This window comes from Hemicordylus capensis, chromosome 1, assembly GCF_027244095.1.
Source record: "Hemicordylus capensis ecotype Gifberg chromosome 1, rHemCap1.1.pri, whole genome shotgun sequence".
NCBI classification, from domain to species: Eukaryota; Metazoa; Chordata; class Lepidosauria; order Squamata; family Cordylidae; genus Hemicordylus; species Hemicordylus capensis.
The window spans coordinates 231,830,311-231,854,654 of record NC_069657.1 but is presented as its reverse complement, the minus strand read 5'-3'; the positions used below and the strand labels follow the sequence as shown (position 1 = coordinate 231,854,654).

The 24,344-nt window shown below is 43.9% G+C and overlaps 1 protein-coding gene across 4 annotated transcripts in view; it reads right to left on the bottom strand.

The window, feature by feature from the left end:
• TRAF3IP1 (TRAF3 interacting protein 1) overlaps positions 1–24,344 on the bottom strand; it is a 91,333-nt gene that overhangs the window by 3,459 nt on the left and 63,530 nt on the right. For all 4 annotated transcript variants that reach the window (XM_053283206.1, XM_053283203.1, XM_053283205.1 and 1 more), the window contains one exon: positions 9,482–9,705. In XM_053283206.1, coding sequence (XP_053139181.1) covers positions 9,482–9,705 — 224 coding nt within the window. The remainder of the gene's footprint in view (positions 1–9,481; positions 9,706–24,344) is intronic.

The following is a 24,344-nucleotide window of genomic DNA, read 5'->3' as shown; positions in this document are numbered from 1 at the left end:
CAAATTACAAATTATCTACAATTAAATTTGTAGAGCCATCTAGGCAAAACAGTCACTAAGGATGTGCATGGAACTAGTTCCGTGCTCTCCCAGGAGAGCAGGTTGGGTGTTTGCTTTAAATGGCAGGGAAGGCACTGCCTACCTGCCAGCCCCCACCATGCTGCTTTCCCCCTGCCGGCATTCTTTCAAAAAGCAGGTGTGTGGGGCTGCAGCATGCTTCCTTGTGGCCCAGACAAGCACTGCCACGCAAATGGCTGAAGTGTGTGTACATGACACGTATACGTGTCAGCCATTTGCACTGCAATGCTGGTCCCCGGACTGCAAGGAGGCATGCTGCAGCCCTGCGTGCCTGCATTTCAGAAGAGCGCTGGCAGGGGGAAAGAAGGGGGAGGCACTGGCAGGTAGGCAGTGCCTTTCCTGCCTTTTAAAGCAACTCCCTCGCCATCCGAACCAGTTTGAACACCAGTTGCTGGAACCAGTTCGGTGCTCCTAGAATGGAGTGCTGAATGGTTCTGTGCACATCCCTAACAGTCACATTTGAAGCAAAGAGAGGGGCAAAGGTAGTGGCTTTCTGATTAAATAATTCTGAGGGAATGGACAAGATGGTGACAAGCTACCAGCACTATTCACGAGTTCCTATCTTAAAACTAGACTTTTCCCTACTGGGGCTGAAATTCCCAAGCAGAAATCTCAACTATGGCAAACAAAAGCAAGAAAAGAAATAGAAACAGCCCACATGACCATCAATCAGCCAAGGCAGGTGTATTATGGAGCTGTGAGTACACCCTATGCAATCCCTATTAAGAACAGATGTATAGCTGTGGGCACAGAGAACCCCACCCCCTAAGGAGCCTGCTACAAGAGAAACTGCATCACATCAGGTATCTCCTTCGCTATCTAAAAACTCTGGCCAAGAAAACCCCCTGCGAGCAGAGGGACAGGAGATCTAAGAGAGCCAGACGTGCTGCTCATTATTCCTGTGAACCTTTGCTAGAATATCTAGGAAATGCAGACCTCTAATAGCAGAAATGGTTATATAAATCCTAGAGCATTTAAACACCATATCAGCAAAGGTAGATAAGCTCAAGTATGCCTTTGATGCATTTGTAACATGAGGCAACTGAGGAGACAAAAGCCCAATTAAAACCCATAAAACAGCCCCTGCAATGTCCAGGCAGCTCCTTCCTTACACCCAAATGGCATTTCTGCCAAAACTCCACATATGACACATGCTGGGCTGCCAAAAAGAACTCATTTGTCCATTTCATCAAATGTACTTCAAACCTCCCAGGTGTTTGCTTCAAATTCCAGTGAATCACATTAGTGTAGGGAGATGGTCATTCCATAAGGTGATAACAAAATACCTGAGCCTACTTCTAAATTGCTACCACAAAACTGGACTCAATCCCATTTTTGCCCAGCTGCCCAGAGACAAACAGAATCCTGCTCACCTTTAATTATCCCACCCTTCCACTTGAGCTCCTTTGGATGGAGTGGGGGGGGGCATCTTTTTCATAATGACAACATAAGAAACACCAGAGTGTTCAAGGATCACACAATTCAGCCATCCCTAGCAGGGAAAGTTAGGAGCAAAACTGTTCCTGCTGAAAATGACCTTGTAGATAACGCTCCCAAGGAAACAAGGTCAGACTTCAATAAACATCTTGCAAACGGCCCTACTGAAATTCAGAAGTCTTAACAGACTAACCCTTCATGGCCTAGAGAGAGTGAAGATCATAGGTTCATAGATATAGGTCCTGCAGAACTGAAGATACTACTCAGCTGTTCAAGGCCAAGAACAGCCATTGACAACACTCTTCTCCTGTTCAGATTCTGAACTCACAATGTCAGTGATATGGACATCCACCTTCCTCAGGCCACACCAGGAGGACACAATAGAGCAGCTGCTAATGCCCTAACCAATTCCGAGGAGTATAACCCCAGGTGCCTCTCACCAGGGACTGGACCAAGTGCTAAGGCTGAAGCTCCACGTAGACCAAAGAGGAAACTGTCAGTTCACAATTCCGACTTTGACTCCAGTTCAGAGGTCAAAAGGTTGCAGAGCAGCTTTAAAATGACACCTGAGGGATTGCCACCAGGACCTGGGTGGCATCTGTTTCGGCAAACAAAATCCCCTAAGGTAAGAAGGTGCAAATATTTCAGATAAACGAGAAGGAGACAAAGTAAAACCAGGAGTAGAGCAGATGACATGACAGCTGATAAAAAGGTCAAATTAGGGTAAGAGACCTGTCGTACAGGTGTTTATATACCACTACCAGAAGTCTCCGAGCCAAGATGGGCAAGCTAGAGTGCTTGGTTGCTAATGAAAACATAGATATAATGGGCATAATGGAGACCAGGTGGAATGGTGAGAACCAGAGGGACTCTGTTATTCCTGGATACAAAACTCTACAGAAAGGACAGTGAGGGGAGTACTGGGGGTGGAGTAGCACTGTATATTAAAGAAGGGATAGAATCCAACAAGCTAGAAAACCTAGGAGAACCAGAGTCATTATGGCTGACAATACGAGGACTGAAAGGAAATGTGTTGCTAGGGACATGATATCACCCTCCAGATGAAAACACAGAGAGTGACCTGGAGTTGGAGAAGTAGATCAGAGAGGTTTCAAGGAGAGACAGAGCTGTAATAATGGGTGACCTCAATTACCCTCACATAAACTGGGTAAATTCACACGCGGGTATTGACAGAAAGGCCAGATTTCTAGACATGCTAAATGACTGTGCTTTAGAACAGTTGGTCACAAAACCAACTAGAGAGAAGGCAACCTTGGACTTAATCCTGAGTGGTGCCCAGGACCAGGTGCGAGATGTCAGAGTGGTAGAACCATTGGAGAGCAGTGATCATAAGCTGATCCAATTCAGCTTATATGTGAGTGGAGCATTGCCAAGGAAGTCTGACATAGATGCATTGGACTTCAGAAGAGGTAACTTCTTATAAATGAGGGGACTGATAAAAATGAAGCTGAAAGGGAAAGTTGGGTCAAATCACTCCAGAAAGCATGGAACATATAGAACCATAATAATAGAAGCTCAGTTGGAATGTATACCAAGAAGGAGGGAAAGTACTATCAAGTTCAGGAGGATACCAGCATGGATAACAAGTAGAGTCAGGGAAATTATAAAAGGGAAGAAGACTTCTTTCAGAAAATGGAAGTCCTGCCCAAATGAGGAGAACAGAAAGAAACTCTGGCAAAAGAAATGCAAGGTGTCAATAAGGGATGCAAAAAGAGTGTTTGAAAAGCATATAATGAGAAGTGTCAATAGGAATAAGAAAAACTTCTTTAAATATATCAGAAGTAGAAAACCTGCCAGGAAGGCCGTTGGACCCTTAGACAATGAGAGTAAGAAAGTGTTTGTCAAGGAGGAGAAAGAGATTGCAGAGAAACCAAATGAGTTTTTTGCATCTCTCTTCACGGTGGAGGATACTGACCATATACCCGCTCCAGAATGAGCTTCTCAGACTTGGAGGCTGAAGAACCGGGCCAGTTTGAGGTGATGAGGGAAGGTGTTCTAAACTGTCTTAAAAAACTAAAAATTAACAAATTGCCAGGGCCAGACTGCATCCACCCAAGCGTTCTGAAGGAACTAAAATGTGAAACTGCTGGTCTCCTAGCAAAAAAAAAAAAAAGTAAATACTGCTGGTGTCTATCTTATGTTTCTTTTTAGATTGTGAGCCCTTTGGGGACAGGGATCCATCTTATTTATTTATTATTTCTCTGTGTAAACCGCCCTGAGCCATTTTTGGAAGAGCGGTATAGAAACTGAATAAACAACAAGTCCCTACAACAGGCCTGGGCCTCATGAGGCCCACTAGGCCTTTTTTCTTGACTTTTTTTCTTGGCCCATTCTGCTTGCCATCCCACCCCCGCCTCACTCCTGACCTGAACCTCAGTGTATTTTTTTTAAATTTTCTCTCTCCCGCTCTCTCTCTCAAGCCAAGCCTCCTGCCTCATTCTTTCCCTCTTTCTTCCCCCTCTCCATTCCACTGTTCCCTCTAAGGTGCGCGTGTGCACACCTTCCCCCAGGCCCCCGCACAGCAGTTTCGCTGCTGCCACCAAACCCCTCTCCCTGGCTGGGAAGCACTGCCCCATTTCCCCCTCTCCCCGGCTGGGTCACTGCGCAGCCTCCTCCTCCCTCCCTCCCTCACTGGCCAGGTCTTTTCCTTCTCCAGTTCTGGCTGGGGGAGAGGAAGGGAGGCTACGCGTGGCAATCAGAGGAACTTGAAGTGTTTGCTGCCCCCTGAATAGGGGATGGGTAGATGAACCAAAAGTGGCCAGAAGATGACGGGAGGTGGCAGCAGGAGGATGAGGATGGAAAGCCGGGGCCGGTGGACAGACTTCTGCCAGGAGCTCCAGTGCACCAGTGTTGGGGGAAAGAATGAGAGTGTGTGCACAACAGTGTTTAAGGCAGCAAGTATAAAACTTTAAAGGAGACAGACAGGAGTAGAGGTCACGGGAGTGCTCAGGAGTAGAGAGGGAAAGACACTGTTGTGTAGACTGTAGGTGTATGTTTGTAGCCTGTAGAGGGAGGTGTGTGGGGGGTGGGAAAGAAAAGAGTGCATCAGAGGGAGTGTGTGTGTGTGCACATGCCCCATCACAACGTTCTCCAGGCAGGGCCCTGATCTCCTGAAGTCAGCTCTGCACTTTTAACAAAGACTGGTCCCTCGTTTTCCTTCTGCTCTCTAAGCTGCTTCCCATGCAGTGGGAGGTGGCCACTTCTACTAAATCTAGTTGCCCACGGCGAGAGAGCAAGTTTATTTGTTCTGCACGGAGCAGCCTCCTATGGATGATGAACCTCCCGCCTCTCCTGCTGCCTCTGAAGTTCTCCAACTGAAGAGAACTGAAGTTCTCTTTCAATTGTTTGGGAAATGGCTTCGTCTTCCGAGCAAAACACAGCTAATTGCCAGTTTGAATACAACACAGCCCTGATTGGGCAAGTGTGTAAAAGCCCCCCCACACACGTGTGTGTGTGTGTATAGAGGGAGGTGGGAAGGAAAGGAATGCGAGAGAGAGAGAGAGAGAGAGAGAGAGAGAGAGAGAGAGAGAGAGAGAACACACGTAGAGGGAGGTGTGTGGTAGGGGTGTGCATGGTCCGGTGGGCCCCCGGTCCGGCACGGGGGGGACTGTTTCTTTAAGCAGGGTGGTGGTGGTAGCACTCCCCCCCCCACTCTTCCCCCTCCGGCGCTGGTCCGTTGAAAAATCTTCTTGGGGCGGCAAAGTTCCTCCCTGCCGCCTCTGCCCCTGTCGTTGTTTGTATTAGGCTTCAAAGAGACGAGCTTTGCAAAAACTTTGTAAAGGCTTTAAACTTTGTAAAGGCTGAAAAGAGACGAGCACTAGCGGCGCGCATGTGCCCTCCTCTCGGCGCGTGCGCTCGTCTCTGACGCTGCTGCGTGCATGCCGCATACATCACGGCGCACGGGCGGCAGCGTCAGAGAGGAGGGTGCATGCGCACCGCTAGCGCTCGTCTCTTTTCAGCCTTTACAAAGTTTAAAGCCTTTACAAAGTTTTTACAAAGCTCGTCTCTTTGAAGCCTAATACAAACAATGACGGGGGCAGGGGCGGCAGGGAGGAACTCTGCCGCCCCAAGAAGATTTTTCAACGGACCAGCGCCGGAGGTGGAAGAGCGCGGGGGGGGGGAGTACTACCACCACCCCGCTTAAAGAAACAGTCCCCTGCCCATCCGGACCGGGCCGGCGGTCTGTTCTATTGTGCTGGACCGAACCGTGCACACTCCTAGTATGTGGTGGGAAGGAAAAGATTGTATCAGAGGGAGTTTGGTAAATTTACCTAAGTGCATCTCTGCTGTGTTAAACTGTGTACGTTTGTGTCTTGGTTTTACATAAAATCATAAATATTATTTTTGAAATTTTATTTATTTATTTATTTGAAATGTTAAGGGTCCCCCGCAATGCTGATTCGCCCCCGCACCCCACTAGGGACAGCCATGATGGAGGGGGAGGAGGACTGGAGGATGTGGTGGCTCCCTCCAGTGCAGAATGTTGAGGTGGGGTGAGCATAAATGTTTTTGCATGCACCACTATGCGTGCTGCATTCTTTCAATGTATATATCTCTGTGCTGGTGTGATGTGCGCAAACTGAATTGATAATGCCACCCAGAACAGAACTCTTTCCTCTCACTGATAATAGAAATTAAAAGGAACACTGCTCCCTTCTCTCTCAAGACAAACCTCCTGCCCCATCCTTTTCTTCTCTTCCCCCCACTCTTAAGCCAAGTCTCCTGCCCCATCCTTTCCCCCTCTCCATTCTATCTCTCTCTCTCAAGCCAAATCTCCTGCAATATCCTTTCCCTCTTACTTTCCCCCTCTCCCTTCTGATCAAAGTGTATCTTCTTATCCAAAATTATAATAAAAACTTTTCTAATTTTTTTCCTTACAAGTGCTCTATGTTAAATGTGATGATTTGGCAGAGGTGGAAAGGAAGAACAATGCATTTTATTATGTATTTTGTACATATTGTATTGTATTTCTCTTATTAGAATGAATTTTAATTCAATTTATTTTATATTAATTTAAATTAATCTTAGCCTGCAAGAACTTTAAAAGCTAAGTTTTGATTAAATTCATTTTAATTAATTTCACTTTAATTTGATTTAATTAATTGATTGATATTAAGAGTTACTTTAATAATCAGCACCCTAAAAATTGACCTCAGCCCCCATGAGCCAAGTCACAGTAAGTTTCAACCGACCAGGTCATTTGCATTGTGCATGCCTGCCCTGCAATCAGGCTCTCTACCAGAGGACTGGAAAGTAGCTAATGCAACTCATTTTCAAAAAGGGATCAGGGAGGATCCAAGAAAATACAGGTGAGTTAGCTTAATTTCTTTACTGGGTAAATTGATGGAAAGCACACTTAAGGACAAATTTGTTAAACATATAGAAGAACAGGCCATGCTGAAGAAGAACCAGCATGGCTTCCACAAGGGCATGTCTTGCCTCACTAACCATGGAGTTCTTTGAGAATGTCAGCAGGCATGTCGATAAAGGTGATCCTGTTGACATAGTATAGTGATGTGCACAGAACCACAGAAGCGTGGTCCGGCACTGGGGGTAGTGTCACTTTAAGGGGGGGTGTAGTACTCCCCCCCCCGCCGCTCTTCCCCCTCCGGCACTGTTACTGTTTAAAACGTTCTGGGGGCGGCAGAGTTCCTCCCTGCCGCCCCTGCCCCCGTCGTTGTCCTCGTAAGCCCTGAACAAGGAAGAGCTGTCGGAATGCATGCGCCCTTTGCGGCGCACGCGCTCATCTTCATGCACGTACCACATACGTGATGTGGCGCACGCGCACCAGCGGCGAAGACGAGCGTGCGCGCCACAAAGGGCGCATGTGCGCCGACAGCTCTTCCTTGTTCAGAGCTTACAAGGACAACGACGGGGGCAGGGGCGGCAGGGAGGAACTCTGCCACCCCCAGAACGTTTTAAACAGTAACAGCGCCGGAGGGGGAAGAGCGGCGGGGGGGTAAGTACTACCACCCCCCACTTAAAGTGACACTCCCCCACTCCTCCGAACCACCAGATGCCCCCCGGACCGAACCATGCACACTCCTAACATAGTATACTTAGACTTCCAAAAAGCTTTGGACAAAGTTCCCCATCAAAGGCTCATGAGTAAACTTAGTAGTCATGGAATAAGGGGACAGGTTCAATTGTGGATTGGTAACTGATTTAAGGACAGGAAACAGGGTAGGAATCAATGGATAGTTTTCACAATGGAGGGAAGTAAGAAGTGGGGTCCTCCAAGGATCTGTACTGGGACCAGTGCTCTTTTACTTGTTCATAAATGATCTAGAATTTGGGGTAACCAGTGAAGTGGCCAAATTTGTAGATAACACTGAACTATTTCGGGTAGTGAAATCCACAACAGATTGTGAGGAGCTCTAAAAGGATCTCTCCAAACTAAGTGAGTGGGTGACAAAATAGCAAATGTGGTTTAATATAAGCAAGTACAAAGTGATGCACATTGGGGCCAAAAAACCCAACGGCACATACACACTGATGAGGTCTGAGCTGTCAGTGACTGACCAGGAAAGAGATCTTGGGGTTGTGATGGACAGTTTGTTGAAAGTGTCAACTCTGCTGTGAAAAAAGCAAATTCCATGCTAGAGATTGTTAAGAAGGGGACTGAAAATATAAATGCTAATATTATAATGCCCTTATACAAATCACCATATCTTAAGAAGGGCATTGTAGAACTGGAAAAGGTGCAGAAGAGGGCAACCAAAATAATCAGGGGCCTGGAGCATTTTCCTTATGAGCCAAGGCTACAGCATCTGGGGCTTAGTTAGGAAAAGAGGCAACTATGGGAGGAAATGATAAAGGTGTAGGGGTATAAAATTATGCATGGAATAGAGTGTGTACAGAGAGAAATCTTTCTCCCTCTCTCACAACACTAGAACCAGGGGTCATCCCATGAAACTGAAGGCCAGGGAATTTCATAACACACAATGTTGACAAGTTATGCGCGGCAGGGTACAAAATTTGTCAGAATCTGACCATTAGCAAGAGCTAACCATACCTGACACAGCTTACACCTGTGCTGTTGCCTCGTACTTTGTTACTTGGTCCTACCTTTATTATGCTTAATTTTATAGCTTTTTGCAGCTTCTCATAGACTCTAGTTTAACAGCAATTTATAGGTTTTTATGTATTTTACATTATATATTATACTTATTGTCTTAATTTTATAGTCTTTATGTCACCACCTCGTAACTCTATAGTTAATGTTTCCACAGCTTCTAGACATAGACGCTACTGCTTTTTAAATATTATTTCATAGCTTTAATATTCTTTTTAACTTATGCTAGTTAAAGACTGAAATAAAGATTCTGATCGATAATTCTGAGGTTTTATCCATGGTGGAAAGGTGGGATGGAAGTCCTCATTAAAGCTTAATCTGAGAACCAGAGTGGTTCAACACTGCGTTGGACTGGGGAGTCAGACAGTGCAATCCTATGCACTGATCAGCTGATCACTCAGGGCTTCCGCACAGCTGAGTGCAAAACCTGATACATCTTGCAGGCAGCCTGTGTTAGGCTGGTGGGAAGCAAGTGGTTGCTCACTAATCTTCTGCTTAATACAATGGATGTTTTCAGAGGCTTGCACACCTGCTTGTGATGCTATGGACATCCCCAGCAGCTTAAGGGATATGTGTATGTGCTTCTATCTCCTGTGTTCTGACTCTCCTATTATTTATATTTATTTATTTATATTATATTTATCATTTTAGCAACAGTAGGGGGTCTTGGCTATTGGTAGAGACCTCTCCTACCCTACCTTCTCTTTCAGTCTAGCGTCAGAGTCCTCAAACAGACTCCTGACTTTAAAAAATATAGATTAAAACTTGCCTCCTAAAACTCTATGTAGACAATTTCTACATAGATTGAGTACATTTCTCAATTGTGTATACACAATATACACAGTTGTGTATATTTCTCAATATCCTCACCCCTGCTCCTTCTGTAGGGCCTCCTCGAGTTGTTTATTTTCATTTTTCCACATCTGAAGTTCATTCCTCATGGAATCCACATCCTCCTGAATATAATCCATTATTTTACCAAGAGGGAGAGCACTTCGACAAAGGGCTTGAATTGATCCACGAAACTTTTCTATTTCTTTTGATACAAGGTCCTTCTCCTTTCTTCTTGCTGCTTCTGACAAAAGCGGCTTTTCCTATTGTTTAAAGAAAGAAAGAGACTGCAGTGAGAAGGAGAGAGACAAGCCATGAACTAAATATGTGGGACAGGCTTAAAAACAAAATGGACAAAATGGAAAATAGAAAATGCAACACCAAACTTACAAATTATTTTTTTTAGTTGTAATTACTCACCCTATCCTTTTATTAGAAAATAGCACAATGCTGAAGTATTGAACTCCCAGAAGTACCAAATCCTGAGGCAACTTTCCCGCAAATTTTGCATTCTAAGTATATTTGGTGAATCATTGATGAATATACTTTTATTTGAAAATACGAATGCTTAACTTCACACATTTGAGTTGAAATCAAACAGGTTTGAAGTACAGCCCTGATGTAAAGCCAATTAAATACTTGGGAATTAAATTAACAAGGTATAATAATTATTTACAAATATGGAAACTAATCACTGATTTGGATAGATGGAAAAAGCTGACTCTTTCGTGGCTTGGTAGGATTTCTGCAATAAAAATGAATATATTACCAAGAATGAACTTTATTTTCCAAATGATTCCTATGAAGATTGATGGCAAGATTTTGAATAAGTGGCAGAGTAAGCTAAATTCATTTATTTGGAATTACAAAAAACCTAGAATTCAATTTAAAGTTATGCAGGATCTAAAAGAGAGGTGAGCTAGCCGTTCCCAATTTGAAGCTTTATGCTAGCTGCCTGACTTGGATTTCCAATTGGATTACAACCCCTTGCGGTCATTCTGCCAGTATGGAGAGCTCTGGTCTTTCCAGAAGACTGCATAATTTTTTGTGGGTAACCAGTATGAGAAAAGATTTGGAGATACATCAGCATGCTATCAGACAAAGTCTTTGTTGTGTTTGGGATAAATACCAAAAAAAGAATAAGTCCAAGATTATCTCCTTCGGCGTCAATTTTGAACATTTACTTTTATGAAGATGAATCTTCTTCTAAGTACAAATTTTGGAAAGACAATTTATATACTTTGCAAAGTTTAACTCAAGACTTAACGCAGAGTAAGTCAGATTCTGAATCTCAACAACCATCTTGGTTTCAACAGGTCCAGATTAGTTCGGTAGTATGGAAAGAGTTACAAATACAAGGTGGAAAATTTAGAGAACTGACTGACTTTGAAGACTTAATTAGCTGAAATAGGACCATTTGTTGGGAAAAATATATAATCTGTTGCTGAAATATGAGACAGATGGAGCAGGTTAAGGAGTGCATGATAAAGTGGATGCAGAATCTCAACAGGACGATTGTTATGTCTGACTGGGAATACCAGTGGAAAAGAAACATTAAATTTACAATGTGTTATGAGCTAAAGGGAAACTGGTGTAAGATGTTTTTCAGATGGTACATGACTTCCCTGATAATTAATACGATAGATAATTCGTTCTCAAAAAACGGTTGGAAATGTAATTACCAACCAGGGTCATTTTTCCATATGTGGTGGACCTGTAACAAGGCTCAATTGTATTGGAAGCAAATTCAGAAGAAAATGGAACACATTTTAGAGATTAAATTTCCTTTTTTACCAGCAATCTTTCTTTTAAGTAGGACAAAACCTTATATTCCTTCTAAATGTAATGAGCTTTCTTTATATATGATTACTGCAGCCAGAATTTTATATGCTCACTAGTGTTTTCAAGCCCGTTGAAATAACGGGCGCTAGTAGGGGAGAGTTCCGCTGCCGCCGCCAAGAATACCACCCGCCCCGCCGGCAACCTCTACCTGCCCATCTACCTGTCCGACTTTGCCCTCTTCTTCGCCACCCCGCTCTTCCTGGCCACCGTGCTCTACACTCTCATCGGCAGGGTCCTCTTCCGCAGCCCCGCTCTGCATCAGCCTGCTGGCCTCACTGAACGCTGGAAAGGACGGAGTGGCCAGGAGAGGAACGGCACAGAGGAGGCCCGGGCCAGGCCGGGCTGCTCGAGAGCCGGAGTGCCCGTCTCTTCCAGGAAGTAGGTAGGGAGGCCCTCAGCGCTTTCCCTTCTCCCAGTACGGCTGAACCTAGAGGGTCCCCTCCCTGCAAACTCAGGACCCGGTGGGAGAGTCACTTGGCAAGCGAGATGGCACAGCTAACCATGGGGAGGGGAGGCGAGGCATACTGACGGTGGGGGGGTCCCAAAAGGCAGGACACCAGACCGGCCGCGAGGAGAGAAGCAGACCAAAAAAAAAACCTAGCGCCCGGTCTGAGTGCCGCCCCCGCCGCCCGCCCCGGCCGACTCTCCCCACTGTTTATCCTCTCCCCGCAGCTGGACTGAGTGCCGCCCCCGCCGCCCATAGTGTCGTCCGCCCCCGCCAACATTCCCTGCCTTGCGGCCGCCGCAGCCCTTTGTCCTTTTTTTGGGTCTTTCCTTTGTTCACGGAGGCTGCTTCTGGCCCCGCCGTTTCCCTCGCCGCCTCTTCCCGGCCCCGCCTTTTCCCTCGCCGGCTCTTCCCGGCTTCTTCGGGGCGGCCGCTTCTGGCCGCCCAAGATGGTTGCTGGGTCCTGGTGTTTGTGCCTCCCTGGCTCTGTTCTGGGCATGCGCTCCGCGCATGCCCAGAACAGGCAAGGCACGAACGCACGCTTGGTGTCCGTCCACGGACGGACACCAAGCGTTTTATTAGAGAGGATAACTGGCATGTTTCTGAAGTCCCCTCTTTAAATGACTGGTTTTTGAAATTATGGGGTTATGCCTCAATTTCTAAAGTTTCATCTTATATGAATTAAGTCTCAACTGAGTCATTTATGTCAACTTGGGATCACTTTATAAACTTCAATATCCAACAAGGACATCATTTGTTCCCATTGTCCGGATTTGATTTCTGAAGCTTTATTATTTATTTATTTACTTATTTATTAAAACATTTCTATACCGCCCAAAACCTACGTCTCTGGGTGGTTTATGTATGCAGCTTTATGCAACCAAGTGTTGATCAGATGTAATCAAATGTAGATCACTACTGCCGAATTTTCTTAGAACTGTTAATATATTTAGAAAGTTATCTTTCTAGTACTTGCTTAAAGAAATATGACACTGTATTTTTCCCCTTCTGCTTTATGTTTCAATAAAATTGGAAAAAAAGTTGGTTTTTTAAAAAAAGAAGTACAGCCCTGATGTAAGGAGTTATACAGAAGGAGTTAGGTGGCCATGTGAGACACAGAAGCTCTGAGTCTTGAACACTGGGGTCTTTGTACACATGCCACAAGCAGCTCTCCATAACCACCCGTGCTAGAAAAATACTTGAAATGTAGTCAACAATCCAAATTCTGTAGCAATATTGTTACAATAAAAGGCTTAAATGTAAAGTGTGCTGTCAAGTCAATTTCAACTCCTGGCATCCACAGAGCCCTGTTTTCTTTGGTAGAATACAGGAGGGGTTTACCATTACCTCCTCCCACGCAGTATGAGATGATGCCTTTCAGCATCTTCCTATATCGCTGCTGCCCGATATAGTACCAGCGGGGATTCGAACCGGCAAACTTCTGCTAGTTAGTCAAGCATTTCCCCGCTGTGCCTAGGAACCTTGATATGCAATTGCAGTTGATTCTCTGGGAGGAGAGCTGTCAGTTCTGTCTGTCAGGAGGAAAGCTGATCTTGTGGTAGCAAACATGAATTGTTCTCTTTGCTAAGCAGGGTCCACCCTGGTTTGCATTTGAATCATAGATTACATGTGAGCACTGTAAGATAGGGGATGGGGCCGCTCTGGGAAGAGCATCTGTGTGCTTGCATGCAGAAGGTTCCAAGTTCCCTCCCTGGCATCTCCAAGATAGGAGATGAGCTGAGAGAGACTCCTGATTGTAACCTTGGAGAAGCCGCTGCCAGTCCGTGTAGACAATACTGAGCTAGATGGACCAATGGTCTGACTCTGTATAAGGCAGCTTCCTATGTTCCTAAAAACATTTTCCAGTAGCTGGCAGGAAACAAATTTGAACCAGATAAGGTATAATATTTTCGTGTCTAACAAGATATGACAAGCACATCTGTATAGTGCCTGTGAGAGTCAGGCTAAGAGAGAAGTACTCAATTGGAGAGAGTTCAGTCCATGCTCCCATTATTTATATGAACAAACATGGCTGCCTTTATGACATGTAATTTTGCCCTCAGTCTTCATTACATTACAATAACAGAGAGTAAAGCCTCTTCATCTAACTTTTGTGCTTTAGGAACGTACATGGACCAGTTTGGTGCCTCTAGGAAGCGCCAAACCAGCTTGGGCACCCGTGTTTGAACAGGCTCAGCAGGGCAGGAAGCAGTTGCCTTAAAAATCAGGTAAGGAGCTCCTTATCTGCTCATTCATGCCCCGCTGCTGTTCTGGTGGTGGCACCTGCTCTCCAAACATCTCACATTGCTGTGGTGCTGTCCCCTGCAGCCTCTGCGCAGTTTCGGCACGCACTGTCAACAAAGACTGGGCAACGACTTAATAAATTAAGAATTATACCCCATAAAATAATATTCTATTAAGGATTTTTAATCCTTAACATGTTACATTTGATAGTGTAGCCAATGTATCAACCAAGTAGTAGCATGTGAACGAATACTTAACTAAATATATTTCATATATTTCCAATGAAATAAAGAAGCCACCTTCAGAAACATGTTTAGAAAGGGGATATTAAAATAATTTTTTTTACTTTCACTGGCACTCTCAGGGTCTTAACATATTTTCTGAGTAAAAATTGTGTATCATAATTAGAGACACTGGATTCAGAATAAAAGTGTTATTTAGTAAGACTGTGCAGTTGTGTCAACCTGACAGGCATGTCAGCCCCAATATGTCATCTGTCAGGCATTATTGGAATGAGTTCTGACAGGTGTTGCCTGTCTCCTCCCCGCCCCGCCCCTCTCTCTCCCTTACCAGGGACTTGGTGGGAATCAGGGACTATAGGCGCAATGTCCTCTTTACTCCTATGGAGCACTGGAGCCATAAAGGTTGGCTTCAGTGCACCATAGGAGGGACAGGGATATTGTCCCTCCTGTCCCTGTGGCCCCCATGCAGTAAGGTGGGAGACAGAGAGAGGGTGGAGGAAGGGTCTGACAAAATTTCTGAGACATATCAGAGTTCTGATCAGGCAGTTTTGGTGGGCATATTAGCCCTCCTGACAATTTCCCAATCAGTTACATTCAACATTTTTTGTGAGTGCAAAGGCCTTCCAAAAATCTAGACACACAATTTCTTTTTTTGAGCATATAAAACATGTATATTGACAAATCTCATATATGGTAAAATTTAATTCTCCCCCAGATAGTGCAGCCACTGCTAATATTGTGACTGATGGGTACACCTTTGTACAAACATCATGGGTACTTCAATGGACACTGCCTGTATGAATGAATGAATGATTTATTTTGATCGTTGATCAGAATTATCCAAAATCCCATAAAGAAAAACAAAAGAAAAAGAGAGAAACATCAATAACTTGCGCTACGCTGATGACACCACTCTGATAGCTGAGAATATGGATGATCTGCAAGCTTTAGTAATGAAAGTCAAGGAACACAGTGAAAAAATGGAACTACAGCTACATGTAAAGAAGATGAGACTAATGATAATGGGTACAGCAACCAGCCTCAGAATTGATAATGAAGACATTGAAGTGGTGGATAGCTTCTGCCTTTTAGGATCGACCATCAACAGTGAAGGATCCAGCAGTAAAGAAATATGCTGCAGACTAGCACTTGGTAGGGTTGCAATGAAGGCCATGGAAAGGATATTTAGATGCCGTAATGTGTCTATACCTACAAAAATTAGAATCGTTCAGACAGTGGTTTTCCCTATGACACTCTATGGCTGTGAAAGCTGGACTTTGAAGAAGCAAGATAGAAAAAGTATTGACACTTTTGAACTTTGGTGCTGGTGAAGACTTTGGAGGAGACCATGGACAGCCAGGAAAACAGACAAATGGCTCATAGAACAAATCAATCCAGAATTTTCACTCGAGGTACAAATGACCAGGCTGAAACTATCGCACTTCGGACACATTATGCAAAAACCCAGCTCCCTTGAGAAGTCCATAGCGCTGGGGAAAGTTGAAGGAAAGAGAAGAAGGATGACCCTTGGTGGTCGCTAAGAGTCAACACTGACTTGACAGCACTTAATCAAAATCGACACCACCATTAAAACTATACATTAAACTGATGCCAGCCAGCTTCTGGTGAACTTCCCCAGCTATTGAACAAAACTTGGCACCATTTAAAGAAATTTCATCAGATGTATCAGCTAAAAGCAAATGAAGATAAAAATTATTTCAATGGCCTGGAAATTCTTTTACGAGGGGTAAAAATAGTAATCTTGAATGTCCCTATAAAAATTACAATATAGCAGTATGTGTGATGTTTCTATACTCCCACTGGTAAAAGGGCAAAATTTATCAGCATAAGGTCTTTTATTGTACCTCCCTTCTAGTACAGCTGTTTGAAGTGCATTGCAATGAGCAAGTGTTAGAGTTTTACGATACTTGGGAATAGTTCTTATACTCAGATATCTAGCTGGTTTATTATTGACACCTTGGTTTCCCAAGATAATGCCTCTGGGCATGTGACTAAGCTCTGTCTGCTTCTCCATATCTAATACATTATTTTTAACTACCAACTTGGCTTTTGAAAACTCCATAGATTTTAAATAACAAGGGGATAGCCCATGGTTCTTTTCCAAAGTTTGTTTCCAATAAGATTGAAAAACATCTGTGAATACCACTGCTACCATACCAGAAGGATGGAAATTTAATTTTACCATAGATCAAAGATGCTTAGCCATTGCCGTGTCTCAGTTTTGGAAATCCCTGCCTCCAGATGAAGTGCAGCATTGGGTACACACCATGGTGCCCGAAAGATACTCCTTAAAAATTTTGATTGGAGGACTTCTAATTTATTTATTTATTTAAAAAATTGGTGGTCCAATATGAGCTCCAAGAGTAACTGCATAGAAGATTTAGCTAAAAATAGTTTAACTGCAGCAGGTATAAATTAATCACCTCTGGAACAATAGAAATAAAAGATAGCCCTTGTAAATCTCTGAGCATTTGGCAGAACATAATTAGGTGAGCATTTCTGTTGCCTGATGCTTCAAAAACTATGCCTAGATATTTAAAGCAAATAACTTGTTCAATTTTATGATTATTTATCTTCCAATTTCTTACTCCAATTTTTTTCCTTTTGGAGAACACCAGTACCTTGGTCTTATCATAATTGATTTCTAAGTAATAATCCTTGCAAAAAAGAGGAAAGGACATTTAAAGCGCATCTAAGTCCAACTGGTGTTTGAGAAAAAAGAGCAACATTGTCCTAAATAGACATGTGGCATATAGTTATATTGACACATGTCTATCAGCTAAATTAGGTGGATGATGATTAGGATTATTTACATAAGTAACAAGAGAATTAATATATAAATTAAAAAGAGTTGGAGCTAAAATACAACCTTGCCTTACTCCTCTTTTGACTGGAATTTCTTCTGTAAGATGACCTTGCCTACTACATTGGACCTTTAAACTAGTATCCTCATACATCTTGTATAACAGTAAGAGAAAGTGACGCTCAGTTGTAGAACGCATCAGGTTTTGCAATAATTTTTCTCTGGAGATTGAAGAAAGAGCATTTCTAAAATCAACAAAAGCCAGATAGAAAGCTTTATTTGGCTTTGTTGTAGATTTTTCAGCCAAGTGTTGGAGTATCAGGGCTTGATCCACTATGGAGTGACTAGGTCTAAAACCAGCCTGTTTGTCTGCTAGTATATTTCCCTCTTCTATCCAATCCATTAATTTCTCATGAAGATGTTTAGCATAAATTTTATTAACTACACTAAGTAAAATGATAGGATGATAGTTTGCAGGCAAATCTTGCCTGCCCTTCTTATAAAGTGGAATAATTAGTGCAATACCCCAATCTTTTGTAACAGATGCAGTAGCATCTATAGCCGAAAAAAGTGAGGCAAGTACAGAGGCCACCAATCAAGGCTTTCTAAAACTAATTCAATTGTAATCCAATCAGTCCCGGGGGCTTTGCCTAGTTTGAACTGATGCACTAGAGTTATTACTTCAGTAGTTGATACTGCAGGCCACTCAGGTAAAAAGCCCACATCCAACTTTGTAATGCAATCTCCAGACTCAGCTGCAGTAAACAAGAATCGGAAATGGTTTTTCCATACTTTGGGGGATTATAATGTACGGGATGGGATGGACAATATAAGGGTTGGTTTTTCACAAGGCGCCAAAGTAATGAAGAATTTTTGGTACATGCCACATAAATTGTTGCCTAGTGGCTTTGGCAGCTTTCTTTTCCATTTTAAGCAGAATCTTGTATTCCCTTTTTTGCACAATAAGAGTCTGAGGAGAGAAGGCATTTGAACCATCTCTATAGGCTTGATAGCTCTGAATAGGTTTTCTTTTTGCCTCTTTGCATTCCTGGTCAAACCAGGACTTGGAATATCATAAATATCTATCTGACCTAATAGGACCATGTGCTGTTAATGTGATTAAGGCAGATTTAAGAATCTGAACTAAATTTTCATAAAAGGTCGATAATACCTCCATTTGTTCCCTTTGTACTGCAGATCTAGCCTCCTCCAAATTATCAGACTTAAGGGCCATTGCAATTTGATCCTTAACTGGCTCAGACCACTTAACCCATAGTGGCTGAACCTTAGCTGCAATAAAATGATCTTCAACTCTATCTAAAAAAGATTGTCTCAAAAAGGAGTTGATATATAATACACCAATAAGATGGTCACTGTCCGGTAGCCACCCTGAATTCCTCCAAATTGTCAATTAAATTCCTTTAAATCATAACATAAGCAATGGTAGACATTTTAGCTCCTGCCCAAAAACTGAAATCCACTAGCCAGTCTCCCTGTACTGCACCATTTAATGAGTATAAATCTAATTTGGCCATTGTTTTTGCAAGACGTAAACCAGCATAGTTTCCAACCTGATCTTTAAATTGTCTGGAAACAAGAGGAGGTGGGACATCACCTACATCAGGTGGATTTTCTTTGAACTGTTGATAAAGAGCTATGTCATTTAAGCCCATATGTGCATTAAAATCCCCAACAACTATAACATGGGCATGAGGAAAGGAATTTAACAATTTAATCAATATTTCATCGATTTGTGCTTGGGTCCTCCCTGGCAGAAAGTAAACATTTACCAATAATATGCGGGCACTATCAAGTTTGGTCTCAACAGCCAACACTAAATGCTCGAGGGATGGCAGCATAATTAATTAATTAATTAATTAATTAATTAATTGAATTTATAGATTGCCCCATCCAGAGGCTCTGAGCTGTGTACAACTTTTTAAAAAGACATAAAACCCACAATTCAAACCCAATGCTAAAAACAATATAAAAACTATTCAAAAACTATTAAAACCATTTAAAACCAATTAAAATACTTTTTTAAAAAAACCAACACTTTACAAGCCTTGGAAGGCCAGGCCAAACAAATAGGTTTTTCGGGCTCTCTTAAAGGCCGACAGCGAACCTAAACTGCACATATCTGCCAGGAGTGCATCCATAGACCAGGAGCAGCTACAGAAAAGGCCCAGTTCCGAGTCGCCACCAGACGTACCGGTCGTAACTGGAGACGGACCTCTCCAGATGACCTCGACGAGCGATGGGAATCATACCGAAGAAGGCGCTCTCTAAGGTAACCCGGACCCAAGCCATTTAGGGCTTTAAAGGTAATAACCAGCACTTTGTATTTCTCCTGGAAACATATCGGCAGCCAATGCAGCTGTTTTAAGACAGGAATAACATGGTCTCTCCGGGTTACCCCAGAGACTAATCTGGCTGCCGCATTTTGAACTAACTGAAGTTTCTGGACTACATACAAAGGCAGCCCCACATAGAGTGCATTGCAGTAGTTGAGCCTAGAGGTTACTAGCTGATGCACCACTGTTTTGAGATCGTTCTCTTCAAGGAATGGACACAGCTGTCGAATCAGCCGAAGCTGACAGAAAGCACTCCTGGCCATAGCCTCCACCTGAGATACCATAGTGAGGCCTGGATCCAGGAGCACTCCCAAGCTGCATACCTCTTTCTTCTGGGGCAGTGTAACCCCATACAGCACAGGAAGATCTAACTCATCCCTTAAATTCTGATCCCCCACAATGATCACCTCTGTCTTGCTTGGATTCAGCTTCAATTTGTTATCCCTCATCCAGCCCATTACTGCCTGTAGGCAGGCATTTAGGTAGTGAATGCCATTTCATGATGATGATGATGATGATAAGGAGAATAGATTTGGGTGTCATCAGCATACTGATGATAACACCCTGCACCAAATCTCCTGATGACCTCACCCAGTGGTTTCATGTAAATATTGAAAAGCACTGGTGACAGAATGGAGCCCTGAGGGACTCCATATAACAGCTCCTGTTTTGAGGAGCAACTGTCACCAAGCTCCACCATCTGGAATCTGCCTGAGAGATAGGAGTGGAACCACTGCAGAGCAGTGCCTTCTATGCCCAATTCCCCCAGGCGATCCAGAAGGATACCATGTTCGTTGGTATTGAACGCCGCCGAGAGATCCAAAAGAACCAACAGAGTTACACTCCCTCTGTCGATTCCCTGGTAAAGGTCATCCATCAGACCGACCAAGGCAAACTCAGCCCCATATTCCGCTCTAAAGCCAGTTTGAAACAGGTCTAGATAACTGGTTTCCTCCAAAACCGCCTGGAGCTGGTTAGCCACCACTCTCTCAGTCACCTTGCCCAACCATGGGAGATTGGAGACCAGCCTATTACTGTCCATAACTGAGGGATCTAGGGAAGATTTCTTAAGAGGTGGTCTAATCATTGCCTCCTTCAAACAAGGAGGCATCCTACCCTCCCTCAGCGATGAGCTAATGATATTAACTAAGCCATCCCCAACAATCTCCCTGCTAGATAAAAGCAGCCAAGTCGGGCAAGGATCCAGAGAACAAGTGTTAGGCTGCACCACTCCAAACAACTTGTTCACGTCATCAGGCATCACAGACTGAAACTGATCCAATCTAATGCTGCAAGAGGGATTGCTGGACACCACCTTAATAGACTCTGCAGAAACAGTGGAGTCCAAGTCGGCCCGAATACAGGAGATTTTGTCCGCAAAGAACCCATTAAAAGAATCACAGCAGAACAAAGTCCCCGGGAATTGGTTTGAACTGGAAGGAGCCTGAATCAAACTCCTCACACCTGGGACAGCTCTGCTAGATGAGAACCTGCAGAAGCAATGCGTGCAGACCAGAATTGTTTTTTTGCCACATGCACCACCTCCACATAAACCTTCAAATGGGCTCTATGCTGTGTCCTGTCACATTCAAGCAGAGTTCTCCTCCACTTGCACTCCAGTTGCCTACCTTGCTGCTTCAGACTCCATAACTCCTCTGTATACCAAGAGACCACTTTTAAAGCAGATCAGAAAGGACGCTTAGAAGCGATCGTGTCTACTGCCCTGGTGAGTTCCCTATTCCAGTTTCCCACCAGGGCATTAACAGAATCACTGGCAGGACCAACATCAAAACCCTCTAAGGCTTTTTGGAATCCTACTAGATCCAACAGCCGTCTCAGGTGGACCATCTTAATAGGTCCTCCACCCCTGCAGGGCTAGGTTGTGGCTGTGAGTGGTCCAGTCCATGACAATGGTAGTGGTCCGTCCATGACAATGGGGAAAACAGGTAGTGGTCCGTCCATGACAATGGGGAAACCACAGGATCCTGCACGTACGGAACACCCCCCTGATCTGAACAAAAGACCAAATCAAGTTTATGGCCTGCAACATGAGTTGGTCCTGAAACTAGTTGGGATAGGCCCATAGCTGTCATGGCTGCTATGAAGTCCTGAGCCGCACAATGGATATTGAAGTCACCCAGAACCAAAAGTCTGGGTGACTCCAACACCAACTCTTGAGACCAGCTCCGTCAGCTCAGTTAGGGAGTCAGTTGGGCAGCGGGGTGGACGGTACACCAACAGAATCCCCAATCTATCCCTAGTTGCCAGCCTTAGAAAGACACACTATGTAAGCTGTCTGACAGGGAAATGTAAGGGAAATGGTATCATTATGGACCACAGCCACTCCACTCCTCCACCCACATCCCCTAGGCCTGGTCCACAACAGAGTAGCCTGGTGGAAGAAGCTGGGCCCAAACTGGGCCACTAGCCTCCCCCATGCAGGTCTCAGTTATACAAGCCAGGTCGGCTCCCTCATCCATGATCAAATCATGGATGATTACGGTCTTATTCTGAACTGACCTGGCATTGCAAAGGAGCAAGGCTAGGTTCTGTGGGAAGCTGGAACTGCTCCCCGAGGCCAGAATGCTGACAAGGCAGCCAGAAGTGGAAACAGTTACTAAGTTACTGGTTTCTTTCCCCCTGTAATGGCCAGCTGCTCTGCCAACGCCAATTCTTCTATTCCCTACCACAACAGTAATAGCTGCCCCAGAGCCACTGGACACACACCATCTGCCCAAGAGAACCCAAACACATGATAACAAAAGGCCTGGCACAACCTAATAAAAGGGAGAACTAACAACATACAACCCAGACCTCCAACCTCACCTTATAACACCCCCCCCGACCTCAGTCTCACACCGAAGGCCCGGCACGAACGGCCAGCCCTCTTTGGCAGCCGCCTACAGGCGGTCCACTGGCTATTCCATCAGCTACGCCTCTGGTGTGCCTCCCTCCAATATATGCTGTCAAGGACTCCAGAAATCTCTCCTCTCATGAGAGATCTCTGGTCCTTGGGGACAGGTGGAACAGGTCAAGCACTCAGAGAGAAGGCACAGGTGGAATAGGGCAGCAATCAGGTTGTCCCAAGCCAGTCCTTCAGAAGGTCTGGGGCTGCAAAAACCAAACTTCCTCAGTCGAGACAGGAATGCGCAGGCAGGGTGAGGCAGCTGTTTGTCAGGAGAGGTCAGGGAGCTAACAGAATCTACCCCCTGCCTCTATCCACCCTCTCAGGTCTCCCCTAATTAATGTTGCTTGAAGAGCAATAGAGACCAGCAAACTTACTCACCACATAATCTACCTCTCCCAAGCCTGGAACTGGATTCAGGGAGAAAGAAATATAACTACCTAAACTAAGCTCATCATCAAACCATGTTGCCTGCAGCATCACAAAATCAAAATCAATAAAGGAGACATCCTTAACCTTGGACCTCCAACCAGCCACATTCCATGTTTATAAAAGATAAAGGCCTCACAGTTGTTAAATGTCACTTAGTCACTTCCAAATGATGGATTACAGTTTCTTCTCTATTTGATGCTGATTTTTCTAAACTTGTAATTGACTGAGGTAATCCATTCATTTCGGCAGAATCACTCTGTGGCATCTCCATTACCTCAAAGAATGAGACCACAAGGACTGTCTTTTGAATTGTGTTGAAGTTAAAGGTTCAATTAACAGAAGGAGCAGGAAGACAAAGATTTTGGACACCAATTTCAACCACTACTAATTTAGTCTCTTTGACCTCCTTGTTCTGTAAAACTTCTTCACCTTCAATCAGCCTAAAATCAGGGACCTCAAAATACTTTTCAAGCAGTAGTAATGTTGCCTGTTTTATGAACAAGAATAACTTTATGGTGCTCATGGATGGAATCCAATTTATCACAATTTTGAAAATTCTGTTCGCTTATAGCCTTTGAGGCCTTAGACCCATTCAAGGATATTAATTTGAGGTCTTGCTTCAGGATATCCTTAACAGTGTCAATTCCTTCTTTCACATCACTGTTTAAAGATATAAGACTCCTTGGTTCTTCACTGCCTCTTATTTTGCTTGGGTAAGTTACACACTGAATCTTGTACAAAAACAAGTGTATTTCACTTCAGCAAAGTTTATCAGAAGATCCTCTGCCCAATGGCCTTGCATTCTATCAACAGAGTTTTCTTATCTAGTGGCTTAGGTTTATGTCCAGAGATATTTTCTTTGAAGCACTTCTTGTCTCCACCACCAAACACAGTTCATTTCTGGCCATTCTCCAGCACACCTGGCTCAGATCTAATAGTTTTATGTGAGTTTTCATTTTACTCATTGCTACTGTTTGCTTGCCCTTCTCTTACTATCTTACTCTTACTTCAATGATCTAAATACAGTTTTTCCTGAATTAAAACAGTGGGGATTAATGGCTGATGGAAGGTTAACAGACGTCTCCTAGCCTCTGGACAGCTGGGCAATAATTCATATGAAGATAAATCGACATCTCGAATGTGCCAACATAATAACTGCCCTAAAGAGCATTTGATTATCCACTTATTTCGCCAACACCCCACGTTTAAGGAGTTTTCCAGAATCGTAAGGGCAATTTGCCTAGTATGTAGAACTCTGGTGTTGTTGTTTTGAGCTTTGGTTTCTATTATTTATTTCTCTGCTGTTCTTTAGACACCAAAAGTTTTAAGGGAGAAATATCACCCCCTTGCAGCAACTGTGTCTGTTTGTAAGTTAAGTCAATAGGATCATTAGCTGCTTCCCCCCCCCCACCCTTGATCCTCTAAAATCTTTTTAATTGTATCCAGTTTATCAGAAACCTCTGTTTTCTTCTGACAAATCATTATCACTGTTTGAGCTGTTAAGAGGCAGGAGGCAGCTGAACCTGAAAGATCAGATCTAACTTTGTCATAAATCTCATGTTTCAATTTCCATTTCAGAAGGATCTAGGGATGGACAATGAATCTCCATTTTTA